Below are 14,102 nucleotides of genomic sequence, written 5' to 3'. Positions count from 1 at the left end.
TTGGAACAACATGAGGGTAAGTAAATGATAAAAGAATGATAATTTTAGAGTCAATTATCCCTTAAATGGAGTTCCCCATAATGTTGTATAAATTCCTTAGGAGAAATACAAATAGACACATTTTTTGCATCACTTCTGGGAAAGTTAAGAACTTGTGAGATAACATCATCATAAAACTCACACACAAAAGGGACAGCTGCACGAAGTGGCACTCCCTGAGAAGACATCTCCTCCTGAGACAACATACCCCACTAATTAGGGACCATAAAACGCAAATCACACTCACATCTGCTCTCTCTCTCTCACCTCAAGTCACTTTAAGGACACCAAAAACTAAGTTATGACTTATCATGTACTGTAATGTAAAAAGGTTTTCTGACCATACATGTTTGGTATCATTCAAGAGGTAACAGTGCAACTGGTAAAACGGTCTCATTCCCTTTCAGCAAAGTCAAATCACAAGTAAGATTTAAGAACTTAGGAAAATACTGTATTCTATCCAGGGCATGCCCCTCCCAAGTCTCACATAGAGACCAGATGCTGTATGCAGATTAGGTGCATTCTTTGTAAACATCAAACAACCTACTCAATCAAAGGTCAACTTACAACTCCCTAAATTGTAAACCAAATCCTACATAACATCAAACATGCACATCTGAAACAACAATAGAATCGTTAGATACTTAAGGAAGGATGGCAGAGGAGCTCGGGGAATCTGTAAGCCAGATCTCCCATGCTTTGCCGTTTGCATGTAGTTTTACTCTACCAGGTATTTCTTATTATTGATAAATGTTTGAATCGGTCTCTGTAGCCAGATGATCCACACAGTAAACATTGTGTGTAGTTTTTCTCTACCAGGTAATTGCAATTTGAATTTCTTATGTTTGGTAAATGTTTGAATGGAATGCAACTTTAATTATATTATTATGCTTGGTTCACTGATAGCTTTGAGTTTGATATATTATTGTCTAATTGGAATTAATGAATTTATTATTTTACCTGGTAAATAAATTGTTACATTTGAGTTTATTCTGATTTACTCTGAAACGATTGTCTTTAGTAGATTACGTTAAGTCCATGTTTCCGCAAATCTATGACCAGGTTAGTAGCGGACTAAAGTTCAGTTCTGAGTGGAGCATGGGGCACACCGACTGAGACTTTAGAGCTCCAACTAACAAATTGGCATTATTTCTAGTGTACTTACAGTGTACAGGCTCGATATGGAATTTCCGTTTAAGACAACATGAAGTTGTCGACCAAGCCTAAATAGGGTGAAGTCTAAACCTCTGGTTATTGTAATATTTTCTAGCTAAGTGTACATAGGAAACTATGGCATGATTATATAAAGTTATTTTAACTTAGGTATTATTGGTCTATCTTTGTAAATTTAGTGGTCATGACCTCTGGGTAGAAATAATGTTACTCTAATTAAGTGTTTATTATCTAAGGGGACTAAACAAAATACTTTAAGATAAAAGGGCAAGTGTGAGCAGCCATCTAATTAGTATTTAGTCAATTACTGTTTTAATGACCAATACTGGCATATTTGTGACCGTGAGATCCGCGTACACGGCCGGCGCGAGACTCTCTAAGTGACAGGAATCCGAATGAACGAGTACAATACAAAACAGAGTTAAATATGATGATCAAATGTTAAACCAAATTTTATAATAATAACTAAGATTGGAACATTAATATATCCTTGGAAACTTTTAGAATTGGAGTCAGATAAAATAAACGGGGATCATAAAACGAATAATATAGTTAATTAATTGGAACCAAATAACTTAAACTTAATGCGCACGATAAGACAGAACACGCAGGAGACCTTCAGCCACGCCATTGGATACCGTCCTTGGGCCAGTGGGTGGCCTCCCCCTTACAATAGCATAGCTTATAATCATTTGGTTTTGGAAGGAGTTCTTTTTGACAGCAGACTTTGGTATCCAAGCACAGTTTTAGACATTGTTAAGATTTCTTTAGATCTGAGACAAATTTGTTAGATTACTGGGTCTTTTTCTGTGGAGAAAAACAAATCCAAGAGTCAGAACACTTAAACAAAAGTCTCAATTTGCTCTCCATTTAATCTCATTGCTGTGTAGGAGAAATAATGGAGACATTACAGATATCTTATTTGTGATTTTGAGATCTCTTCTGAAACTCTAGAGGAGATAAATGGGATATGTCTACAGTCTTTTTCTCAGGAGAAAAATCTGAGAAGCAGGTGACTTAATAAATCTCCATTTAATCTCATTGCTATCTATGCCTACCAACTGAGACATTACAGAGATCGTATCTGCGATTTTGAGATTTTTTCTGAATTACCTAGAAAGGACATTACTCCTTTCTAGGAGAAGCAATTGAGATGTTACAGAGATCTCATTTGTAATTCTGTTTTCCTATGGGTCCTGGATTTAGCATGTAAAAATAACTCTCTCAATTTCTCTCAATTCATTCTCTTCCATTACTGACAGTCTCTGAGCAGCCGTTGGCGTAAGATGTTTACGCCTTTGGTGATTAAGACGGAGGGATTTTTTGACATTCCAAAGGAAAATATGAAGCCTGCTATTTTGTAAATATTTATGCCCATTTGGAGACACATTCCGGTGATCATCAAAGGACAATGAGCATATGTGTCCTCGACTCGGCTGACTACAGGCATAAAACGTGTCAATTGTAGAGGCAGCATCGTCGAGTTTTCAGGGTGTGTGGTTGGTGAAGTGTGGCATTTTGGCGACTACTCGCTGCTCTGCATGCATGAATAATGAATGCACAGGTGGTGGAGGGGGGTCAGGGGCCCGCGCCAGCCTCCAAACAACAGAAAGGTCATGCTTGTTTGTGCAGTGTCCTTCAACAGATGTGAAATGCTTCTGACAGAGACTAGCAAATTTCGGTTAAAACGCTCCAAAAAAAATTAGTTGATGGGTCAATTACGGTAAAGGTCAACAGGCGCGAAGGAGAGAGGTGGCTTGCGTGCCTCGCGATTTATGATAATAAATCAACACTTGAGAAGTGGAGGTCAAATTCTTTCAGTTGCGACGCTAGGATTATAGCAAGCATTTAGTGCTGTTATCAGCCTGTATTCTACGCTTTGTCACCCTAGTTTTGCATTCAACAAAATGTGGCTTTGTTTTAATGGTGTTTGGCAAATCTAGAAGCCATCGTGGTTGGACAAATGCCAGCTTCAAATTGTTTTCACAGACATGAAAAACGAGTAGGTAAATTTTTCTCTAAGCAAAAAATCATTCCTGAAGCACAGGAGATTTGCCAAATGACACTGCTCAGAGATTTCCCAAAAGGTTACAATCATCTGTTATTATGTAGAAATGCCTTACAAGAAGTCAACTTCGTTTTCTTCTTTTCACTGCAAATACTGTATAATAACAGAAAACCATTGGCCTCGGCTCTCTATGTAAAGTCGCAAGGAAATTGCCTGGAAGTCTGGCCTGACAAATGAACTGGGTACTTCCATGCAGAGGAAACAATATCATTTTCCTCCAAGCTCATCTTGACTCATGCGCAAACAATCCAGAGGAGAAATGGGCCTTGCCCTCGGAGCAGCAGGCCTGATGCAATAAGTCACCTTATGCTTATATTAGCATGCTCTGCATTACAGGAACTGCCGGTTAGCTGAATGCCAATCAAATCACACAGATCTCTTTTATTCTAAAAAACGAGGAGGAGAGCTGTACCACTGTAGGTCAGGCACATCTCCTCTCTCTACGATCGGAAAATAAACAGAGATTCATGAGCTCGGAGGATTTGGGAGCTATGCTGAGTAGTATCCATTAGCTTCAGTGATGCAGAGCGGCAAAATGGGAATCGATAACAGGTTCTGTTCGAAATGTAATGCAAATAAAATGGACCGCGCCACTGATTCAATTCAAACGGCGGCTGTCAATGAGATGGAAGGATGAAAAAACCTCTCATTGTCCTAGAGGGTTTGACTTCACCTTGCTGAACGTTCATTAATACACAGGGATGCATTACACTTCATTTATTTCCTGCGCTTACATCATTTCCTACACTGAATGTCAAGCATGTTGGTCTTCACGTGTAAAAGGCAACAGTGCTGTGGAACAGCTACAGCAAATTATTCAGCATATACATTTTCTCATTAAAATGCATGCGGCTCTTCAAAGCGAGAGCACAATGATACCATCTGTTGTGTGCTGGCCGGAATGCACGAAACAAAGGCTGAAAACTGCAACAATTTAAAACTCTCGCCTTTAACAATGTTCACGGTATTGCATTCCAAATTTACAGTAAATAATTAATTGTTAAGTACAAAGAAGTAATTAATTTTGTCATTTAAAAAATTATCTTCTAAAATATGTTAATGAAGTTTCCAAATATTAAATTAAAACATTTAATTGTAATTCTAAACCAGTCCAACCAAACAAATGGTCAAGCAAGGAAAATGGCTTTTATGTCAACTGTAAATATCTGAAATAATACTTTATCTTTTTGGTTGAAACTCAAAAGCTCATGTGAAAAACGTTCTACTTTCATAACTAAGCAATATTTTACATACAGTGCAAAAGTCAGAGATCCTGTTGCAAATATGGGATCTACAATCCCATTTATACTTAGAAACAGACAGAAATGTTTAGGATAGAGAAAAATATAATGCATAGAAAAATTACAATGTAAAATTAATAAGAAATATTATTTTTTCTCAATTTAACCTTTTTGCTACATTTATTTTGCTGCTAAATGTACGTTTTCATTAAAGAAAATCCAACACAGAAGCATTTTCACTGGTCTCAAACTTTTGGACCCCACTGTATCCGATTTTGCAAGAAATATACTAATCAATCAAGAAATGTGCCAATAAACAAACAAAACATCACTGCAAATTCCAATAGTCCTAAGAACATCATCGCTTTTAAATATTACATTTAATCATGTCCATCGACTATGAGAAGGACAGCAAATATTGAGCGCATCTTTTTTATTTTCATTGATCCTGACCACATTCTTTATCACCAACCAATTAGCATTAGTTGATAAACCAACTGCATTACTCACCTAATCGTTAGAGTCCAACTAAGAAGCCATAGTTACTGTTAAATCTATAAGCAGCTTTAGTGTACTGACATTCGTAACTAATTAGGGTTCTGTAGGGCATGACACATAGTCTTGTTTATTTATGACCGACAGCTACTGTATTTCCCCCCTGAGTTGGTATTGCAGCAAACTCCAACCTAGAAGTATGGAGTTATGACCACGGTACAGTTCCTCACAGAACCAACTTAATGTACATTCACTGTTCCGTTCGCTACTTCCTGTCCTTGCTGCTGTCTTATTAGACTGCTAACCAAAAGCACTAACTTAGGATCTGTTGCTCTTTGTATTAGTAATTTCTGGATTACTTTCAATAATAACCTATTTTATGTGTCACATGCATGGGATTCTTTCAATTATCACAAACAATAACAATAATTGGTTTTTAAAAAGAATAGTTGCATAAACAAATGTTTACAATAAATATGCTTATTTATAGCAGGCCACACTGAACTCATTTTTGTGTCAATCTGCATCACTAACGACACCAAAAGGATTGTCTATGTAATCAACAGCATGACACACATTAAAGTCAACATGAAACACCATTTAAAACCTATTTTACTTCCGTAATCAATGTAACAGAATAATCAAGAAAAAAAATAATTTGTAACTTGATTTTTTGTCCATTGGAAATTGACTGGAGTGGTTGGAGGGAAGGAATAGAAAAGTAAGAGCGATTTGTGATGTCACATGAAAAGCAAAGTCATTTCAGAGGCTGAAAAGTTTATTCAATTTTTAAAAAAGATTATAAAGACAAACAATTTATTTCTTTGTGATGACGTGCACAATTATGTGAACAATAACACCAGGAATGTGCGTTTTGAGTTCATATTGACTTTAAATTGAAAATAACCCTGAAATATTCTGTTAATTAAATAGAAAAGAAAAAAATTCCAAACATGATGGAAGAACATCTCTTACCTTTGACTGAGGTGTTGGGTGGTGGTCCTTCGATGCGCAGGTTCCACGGCGGGTCCCCCTGGTTGGCGAAGTCCCTCATTTTCAAGTAGCTGATGGTGAGGCGGATGATAGAGGCCTTATCCAGCTGGCTGGTGATGGCGCCGGGAAGCGGAAGCATCTTTGCCAGCTCGTAGAACTCAAAGTTTTCTTTCCCCCGGCGTGAGCGAGCGGCGTCACGTGACTTCTCCTTTCTCAGAGCCTGCAACCTGTCACAAACGCAAGAATGTCAGTAACGTAAACAGCTACCGCTAGTCAAAGCTAGACAAACTATGCGTTCCTGTAAGAAAACTTCTTAAGATTGACAAAACATCAAGAAAATCCTTTATGCTTGTTAAAATGCTTAAGTTTGGGAGGTGCCAAGGGACGACGTCCCAGCAGGCAAAACAAAACTATGGGAACAAAGAAAATAGATGATTGTGAAATCATTTCTTCATCTTTGAAGCTGTGGGATGAGAACTTGAATTATACACTGAAAATCTACTTTTAAATGAAAAAACACTTACAGAAACGTATTGCTGCACCAACACCATGGTATCAGATATCGAAAGCATAGTACATGGTACAAATACACCATGATACAGAATGATTACACTGTGAAAAATTAAATTGCATTTTATCCAGCAAACTGTACTTTTTGAGTCACAGAAACGCAAAAATGTGAATCTGTGAATCTACATAAAATTACATGTTAGGTCAATAATTATTCCCCAAATGTTGTAGCAACAGATTTAACAAAGCTGTGTTTACAGATTTTAATGTTGAACAGCAACAATGTTGATATTTAATTGGTTTGCGCATGCCTTGTGAGCCTTGCCAATATACAGGGTTTCCTCCTCCACATTTTGCTTTCACAAGTTTGCTCGTGGCCATGTTGGACATCGCTCATATCGTGATTCTTCGAGGGTCGAAACATTGGCCAACATTTACAGGTAACTAATAAAACTTTTCATTTTATGCAAGCTAAATGGCGGGCGAACGTGTGTTGTTAGTGATAAGAATTGTGCAATGTTACCAGCGGATAATCCATGTATAGTTTTAATGAAGTCTTGACTAATTTATTAATGTTGATAGGTATTTATAATGCTGTTTAAGAAGACATATCATGGAAAGCAGTCTTTTCTTGCTCTTTTGAAATAAAATGGTTTGATGCAAATGCAAATACGGCTTGTGGCACAGATATTTTTGTTGGTTGTGGTCAGAATGTTTAGTGCATTGAACCCCTCAGAGACCCAGGGTTGGAGAATTACAACGTTTGTTTAAACAATTCAGCCTTTTTTTTTTTTCTTTTTTTTATAAATCCCAACATGATTACTGGTTGAAAAACGATTAAAATTTTCCTAAAATGTTAACTTGTATAAATTTGAGCAACGCTGGCCATTTGTGGTGATGGTGAAACTATTTCTATATTCACACAATGGAGCCTTTTCCAATTTTTTAGCCGTTTTTATATTCTATCCCCTAATTTAAAAAAAAAAAATCTTTGTTTTATTGTATGCATGGTATTGAGTACAAATGACAAATAATTATTACTTCGATCATTCCTGCAAACATCATTGATGATAGTCATCACTAGTTTAAAATAGTCTGATTTCTTATCTGTTCATGAATTTACCCTTACTAATTGTAATACAGTACATATTTTTTTTAACATTGCCTACTTGTGTGTGTTGAATGATGTGAATCCACTTAAGCCATTCAAACTTTCGCGGGACTGCCGTTGAATTAGCCACGCCCCCTCTTTCCTAAATCTTGCACAAAGATACCGTTAAGATTAACACAGAGCATAAGAGTGTGTTTTCACAGTTGTTAAACACAATAGTAGCAAACTAGCGCCCTCGACTGACAACTCTATATACATACAGTATACAGTTGTGCTCAAAAGTTTGCATACCCTGGCAGAAATTGTGAAATTTTGCCATTGATTTTGAAAATATGACTGATCATGCAAAAAAACTTTTATTTAAGGATAGTGATCATATGAAGCCATTTATTATCACATAGTTGTTTGGCTCCTTTTTAAATCATAATGATAACAGAAATCACCCAAATGACCCTGATCAAAAGTTTAGATACCCCTGAATGTTTGGCTTTGTTACAGACACACAAGGTGACACACACAGGTTTAAATGGCAATTAAAGGTTAATTTCCCAAACCTGTGGCTTTTTAAATTGCAATTAGTGTCTGTGTATAAATAGTCAATGAGTTTGTTAGCTCTCACATGGATGCACTGAGCAGGCTAGATACTGAGCCATGGGGAGCAGAAAAGAACTGTCAAAAGACCTGCGTAACAAGGTAATGGAACTTTATAAAGATGGAAAAGGATATAAGAAGATATCCAAAGCCCTGAAAATGCCAGTCAGTACTGTTCAATTACTTATTAAGAAGTGGAAAATTCAGGGATCTCTTGATACCAAGCCAAGGTCAGGTAGACCAAGAAAGATTTCAGCCACAACTGCCAGAAGAATTGTTCGGGATACAAAGAAAAACCCACAGGTAACCTCAGGAGAAATACAGGCTGGTCTGGAAAAAGACAGTGTGGTTGTTTCAAGGAGCACAATACGACGATACTTGAATAAAAATGAGCTACATGGTCGAGTTGCCAGAAAGAAGCCTTTACTGCGCCAATGCCACAAAAAAGCCCAGTTACAATATGCCCGACAACACCTTAACATGCCTCACAGCTTCTGGCGCACTGTAATTTGGAGTGGCGAGACTAAAATAGAGCTTTATGGTCACAACCATAAGCACTATGTTTGGAGATGGGATGACAAGGCCTATAGTGAAAAGAATACCATCCCCACTGTGAAGCATGGTGGTGGCTCACTGATGTTTTGGGGGTGTGTGTGCTCTAAAGGCACCGGGAATCTTGTGAAAATTGATGGCAAGATGAATGCAGCATGTTATCAGAAAATACTGGCAGACAATTTGCATTCTTCTGCACAAAAGCTGCGCATGGGACGCTCTTGGACTTTCCAGCACGACAATGACCCTAAGCACAAGGCCAAGTTGACCCTCCAGTGATTACAGCAGAAAAAGGTGAAGGTTCTGGAGTGGCCATCACAGTCTCCTAACCTTAATATCATCGAGCCACTCTGGGGAGATCTTAAACATGCAATTCATGCAAGACGACCAAAGATTTTGCATGACCTGGAGGCATTTTGCCAAGACGAATGGGCAGCTATACCACCTGCAAGAATTTGGGGCCTCATAGACAACTATTACAAAAGACTGCACGCTGTCATTGATGCTAAAGGGGGCAATGCACAGTATTAAGAACTAAGAGTATGCAGACATTTGAACAGGGGTCATTTCATTTTTTTCTTTGTTGCCATGTTTTGTTTTATGGTTGTGCCATTCTGTTATAACCTACAGTTGAATATGAATCCCATAAGAAATAAAAGAAATGTGTTTTGCCTGCTCACTCATGTTTTCTTTAAAAATGGTACATATATTAACAATTCTCCAAGGGTATGCAAACTTTTGAGCACAACTGTATCCACTTTATTTTCAAATGTGGAAGTAAATAATATGACGTACTTCCGTTGAATGTGCGAGACTTCCGTTTCATTAGCCGGTATGTAAGGAATGATGTCGTGGGAGCACATACAAACGCTAATACAAACCATGATGGTAAATATTTACCACACCCGCTTGGAGGATGAAATGAAGAAGTGGTCTGACATATCGTATGGAGACACATTCAATTATTTTGTGTTGTCGCTCGGAGTAGACCGGTCTTCAATGCACAATTATAAAAGCACTGAGGCCTATCAATACATGCTCAGTGGGAAAGTCGGTAAGAGTGCTGGTCCATGAAATGGACAACGAATTTGTGTTTTTAAAAGCAGTCGTGAATCCCAGTCAAAGTGGAGCAAATGTTCACTCTGCCTGGGTCCTTACTACAACTAATGGGGGATATGAGACAGCTGGTTGCTCCTGTATCGCAGGACAGGGCAAGTCCAGTAGTCATGCAGCTGCGATCCTCTGGAAGGTAAGTTTGCTTTAGTATATACTGCTAAACACACACAGGAAAATGCTAACAGTTATTTTTTAACTGCTGCTAACATTATTATACTATTGTTTTGCATATGGCTTAGCTAGCTGTGCTAAAGGTGTTATAATCTGACATTTATTCTACATTTAGTGTGACTTCCCCCATAAATGTATGCCTTTTTGTACGATGTTTATTAGAGTTATTGTAGTCAAGTAGGTGTATTTTCCAGAAGAAAGTGCATCCAGTAGACTAAAATAACTCTAAACATTCTACGATGACCTGGATAACTAAGAATCTTCCCTTACTTTAACGTAGGATGTTGTATCAGTCTGACATTTATGTACATCTTTGCTCCAAGTTCGTCCATTTCTAAATGAATTTGAAGGTTTAACTAACTTTGTTCTTGTATTCCTATTCATAAGAAAGGTAATTCTATCCGATCCAGGTAAGTACATTTAATCACATGTTAAGAGGCATCTTGGACAAAGGTAAGTAAGCTAATACAGGTAAAACTAATATGACTTTCCAAAATATTGTATTCCCTTAATGTGCACATCTAATTGCATCTGACATATTAAAGTGATATTTCACCTACAATGAAAATTCTGTCATCATTCACTCACCTGCATGTTATTCCAAACCCATGTGACTTCCTTTCTTCTGTGGAACACAAAAGGAGACGTTAACCAGAACGTTAGACTCGGTCACCATTCACTTTCATTGCATCTTTTGTCCATACAATGATAATGAATGGTGACTGAGGCTAACATTCTGCCTAACATCTCCTTTTGTGTTCCAAAGAAGAAGGGAAGTCATGCAGGTGAGTGAGTGATGAATTTATTTTTGGTGATCTCTTTAATTTGTGAAGTATTTTCCAGACTCTTGATGATAGTTTTGAAATAGTAATGAAATTGTTTTATTGTCGTTATCTGTAATCTGTTTACAGTGCTGTTCAGAATGTTTCCCATACTGTTCATGAGTTTTGAAATAGTGACAATTTTGTGTTTATTCACCAAGTATTGCTCCACAGTATCATTTTCAGTGGAGAAAAAAGTTCATAATAAAATGCATCTTGCCATTTTGAGAGTGTGCGTGTGTGTGTGTGTATGTATATATATATATATATATATATATAGAGAGAGAGAGAGAGAGAGAGAGAGAGAGAGAGAGAGAAGTAATAGAAGATCTTGCACATAAGATTTGTGGAAAAACAGTATATTTAATAGTGTGTGCATTGTGAGGAAGCCATACTGAAGAATTCCAACTCACTAAATTTCATGTAAAAAGGATTTTTCACTGGGGTATTCTCAATTACAGGTAGTGGAATTGTGGTTTTATTTACACAATATTTTAATAATGTACAACTGATAATTTATTCAACCACTATCAAAACAGTGGGGTCCAACAGCAACTAAAAGTAAAACCAGTTTACATAATGTACATAAGTTCAGATTCAACAAAAACGGGATTGATAGTGAACAAGGTAACAATTTTTATTCTGCATCCTCATGGATGATGTCACCTTGCATGTTCACAAGTGCTGCACAGACTCTGAGGATTTTGTCCATTTTGTGTGCCATGTTAACAGGGACAGTCAAGGAGACAGTTTTGAACACCTTGAGCCATCTAATTACTCTTTCCACATGTATGCGAACATTGCCGATCCTCCTTGTGCCTGTAACATCCTCATCAGACAATTGTCCACCTTTATGAGTAAATGCTGGCATGACAAGATTTACCTTTCTCTCGAACAGCAAATCACAAATTGTAAAGCCTCTATCTACCTTCACTTCATCACCAGGCTGAAGATAGTCCAGGAAGCCAGACTCTTGGGTAATTAACTTGTCACTGCATCTGCCTCCATAAGTGGGGGAGATGAACATAATAAGTACACAGGGGGAAATGGCAACCAAATACTTCAGAGTATTGCTTGAATAATAGTGACTATATGACTCCCTCCTGGAGTCGAGGTTATGTGCTTTCTGCAGAGTTGTCTCAGAGCAGTCGATAATGCAGGTAGTGTTAGAAAGTTTTCCTTAAAGCACTGAGGCATTGTGCTACGGATTGTTTCCAGTAGAAGGAATGTAGACTCTCATGTGCTCCTCCATTTTGCCAATCCAGTAGGAGAGAATTTAGCTTACCACACCCTGGGACACATCAAAGCATTGAGTAAGATCACCTTGAAGTAAATTCAGCTTCAGCTTCATCATGGTCATTGTTATTTGATTCATTATGTGTATCTTAAAATTGGCTTTGTAGAACTGCTGCAGATACATAACATGCTCTTTGAAGACACTAAGAGTGAAGCCAGTGTACAATAAAGAGCTAGTGTCATTCAGAGAATGGCAAGGGCTAAAGGTTCTTCTTTACAGCACTGTGTTGCCTTGTCTAACATTAGCTTATCCTCTGTGGCATAACTGTGGTCTGTCAATGCTTGAACCTCCCACTGAGTGCAGGCATCACTATGCTGTTGGGACAGCTGCAATGGCACAGTCTGTGCAGTCTCTATGTCACCTTGCTCATCGTCTGCAAAATACAACACACAAGAGTAAGTTTAGCTAAACATATACATTCTCACAAAAGTACCCCAGTGAAATAACTATCTAGCAGGTTACCCTGCATGCACTCAATAAAAATGGTTAAATCCCCCTACCCCCCACATATTTGAGAATGATCTAGACAGTAAGTACTAGTTGAGGCTTCACTAACAAAAAAGTATCAAAAAGTATTTTGGACATAGTACCATGGTACTACCACAAAGATACCATGGTACTCAAGTTTCAGTACCATAGTATTACTATCTGATACCATCACAGTACCAACATAATACTTTTTTGTAAGGGTTAACACTGTTTGCTACTTTTATCAACTACCATATCTCAGCGTTAGCTTAATATTATCTTGCCCAAACAAGGTGCCATCCTTAAACGCTGAAATAGTAAAACAATAATGCTGTTTGAGGACGTTTGATCTGAGCTAAAGACAGCTATATAGATAACGTTAGAGATTATAATCATTCACACACAGCTTAACCATAAAACCTAGCAAGATACTGTACCTGTTTGTGCATATGTCCTGAAAAAACGTTGCCTTGGAGTTTTTACTGGAGCATCATAGCCCAACCACTTCTCGGGGAAAGGATTGTCTTCCATGGGACTTCCAACAGCGAAGTGGAATGAGCAAACATGCAGGCGTTGTTTAAAGCTTTTAACCAAAGCCGATGAGCTTCTTCACCCTTCGGAGGTGGAGGCAGATCATAGGGTGCTCCACATTCCCACGCTCTTACGTCAAAAATAAGGTGAATACATCAGCGTTCCCGTGGATCCTTAAAAAGTCTTAAAATGTCTTAAATTCAGTTTTCCTATATTTAAGGTCATAAAATGTCTTACATATCTTAAATGATACAACAAAAGTCTTAATTATCATTTAAAGAGGTCTTAAATTTGGTATATTGATTGCACCACAAACAGCATCTGGAATTTAATTCAATTTGGGTTCTTGTAGCCTCTGTCTCGACCTCCCCATCACAGGAAGGAATGACTACATGAACATTTCATATAGGCTTTAGTTTAAAAACTATTGGCAGATGAATTGCCTTTCTTTCAACTCATTATCGTATCAGCAAAATCCTATATTGGGCTACGTCTAATTTGTATTTATTTATATAATGGTACATAAACCAACTTGAATGTGATATATATGGAAAACATGCCTTAAGTATTTAAAACTTGCATATATCCTACCCTGTTTTACTGATAAGCAATGTCAGGCCATGTTGAATGTGTGCCCCTGCCTGTTTAAGTAAGAGTCTGTGATACATTATTTATTTTGAGATTGTGTGGGTTCGTTTTGGTATGGGGATACGGTATTCATTTTATTTGTTCAGGTCTTGAAAAAGGTCTTAAAAAGTCTTAAATCTGATTTAAAAAACTCTGCAGCAACCCTTTACATACACACAGAAAAAGCATTCAATACATATTTATATATATATATATATATATATATATATATATATATATATATATATATATATATATATATATAACAGAATTACATATTTAAAATACAAAATATAAG

General features: G+C 37.3%; 1 protein-coding gene across 2 annotated transcripts in view; it reads right to left on the bottom strand.

Annotated features, from left to right (window-relative positions):
* LOC127411510 (neuronal PAS domain-containing protein 3-like) overlaps positions 1-14,102 on the bottom strand; it is a 400,645-nt gene that overhangs the window by 242,422 nt on the left and 144,121 nt on the right. For both annotated transcript variants that reach the window (XM_051647156.1, XM_051647155.1), the window contains exon 3: positions 5,992-6,236. In XM_051647156.1, the coding sequence (XP_051503116.1) occupies positions 5,992-6,236 (245 nt within the window). The remainder of the gene's footprint in view (positions 1-5,991; positions 6,237-14,102) is intronic.

Source organism: Myxocyprinus asiaticus, chromosome 20 (genome assembly GCF_019703515.2).
Source record: "Myxocyprinus asiaticus isolate MX2 ecotype Aquarium Trade chromosome 20, UBuf_Myxa_2, whole genome shotgun sequence".
In the NCBI taxonomy this organism is placed as follows: domain Eukaryota; kingdom Metazoa; phylum Chordata; class Actinopteri; order Cypriniformes; family Catostomidae; genus Myxocyprinus; species Myxocyprinus asiaticus.
This window is presented reverse-complemented; position numbering and strand designations above follow the sequence as displayed.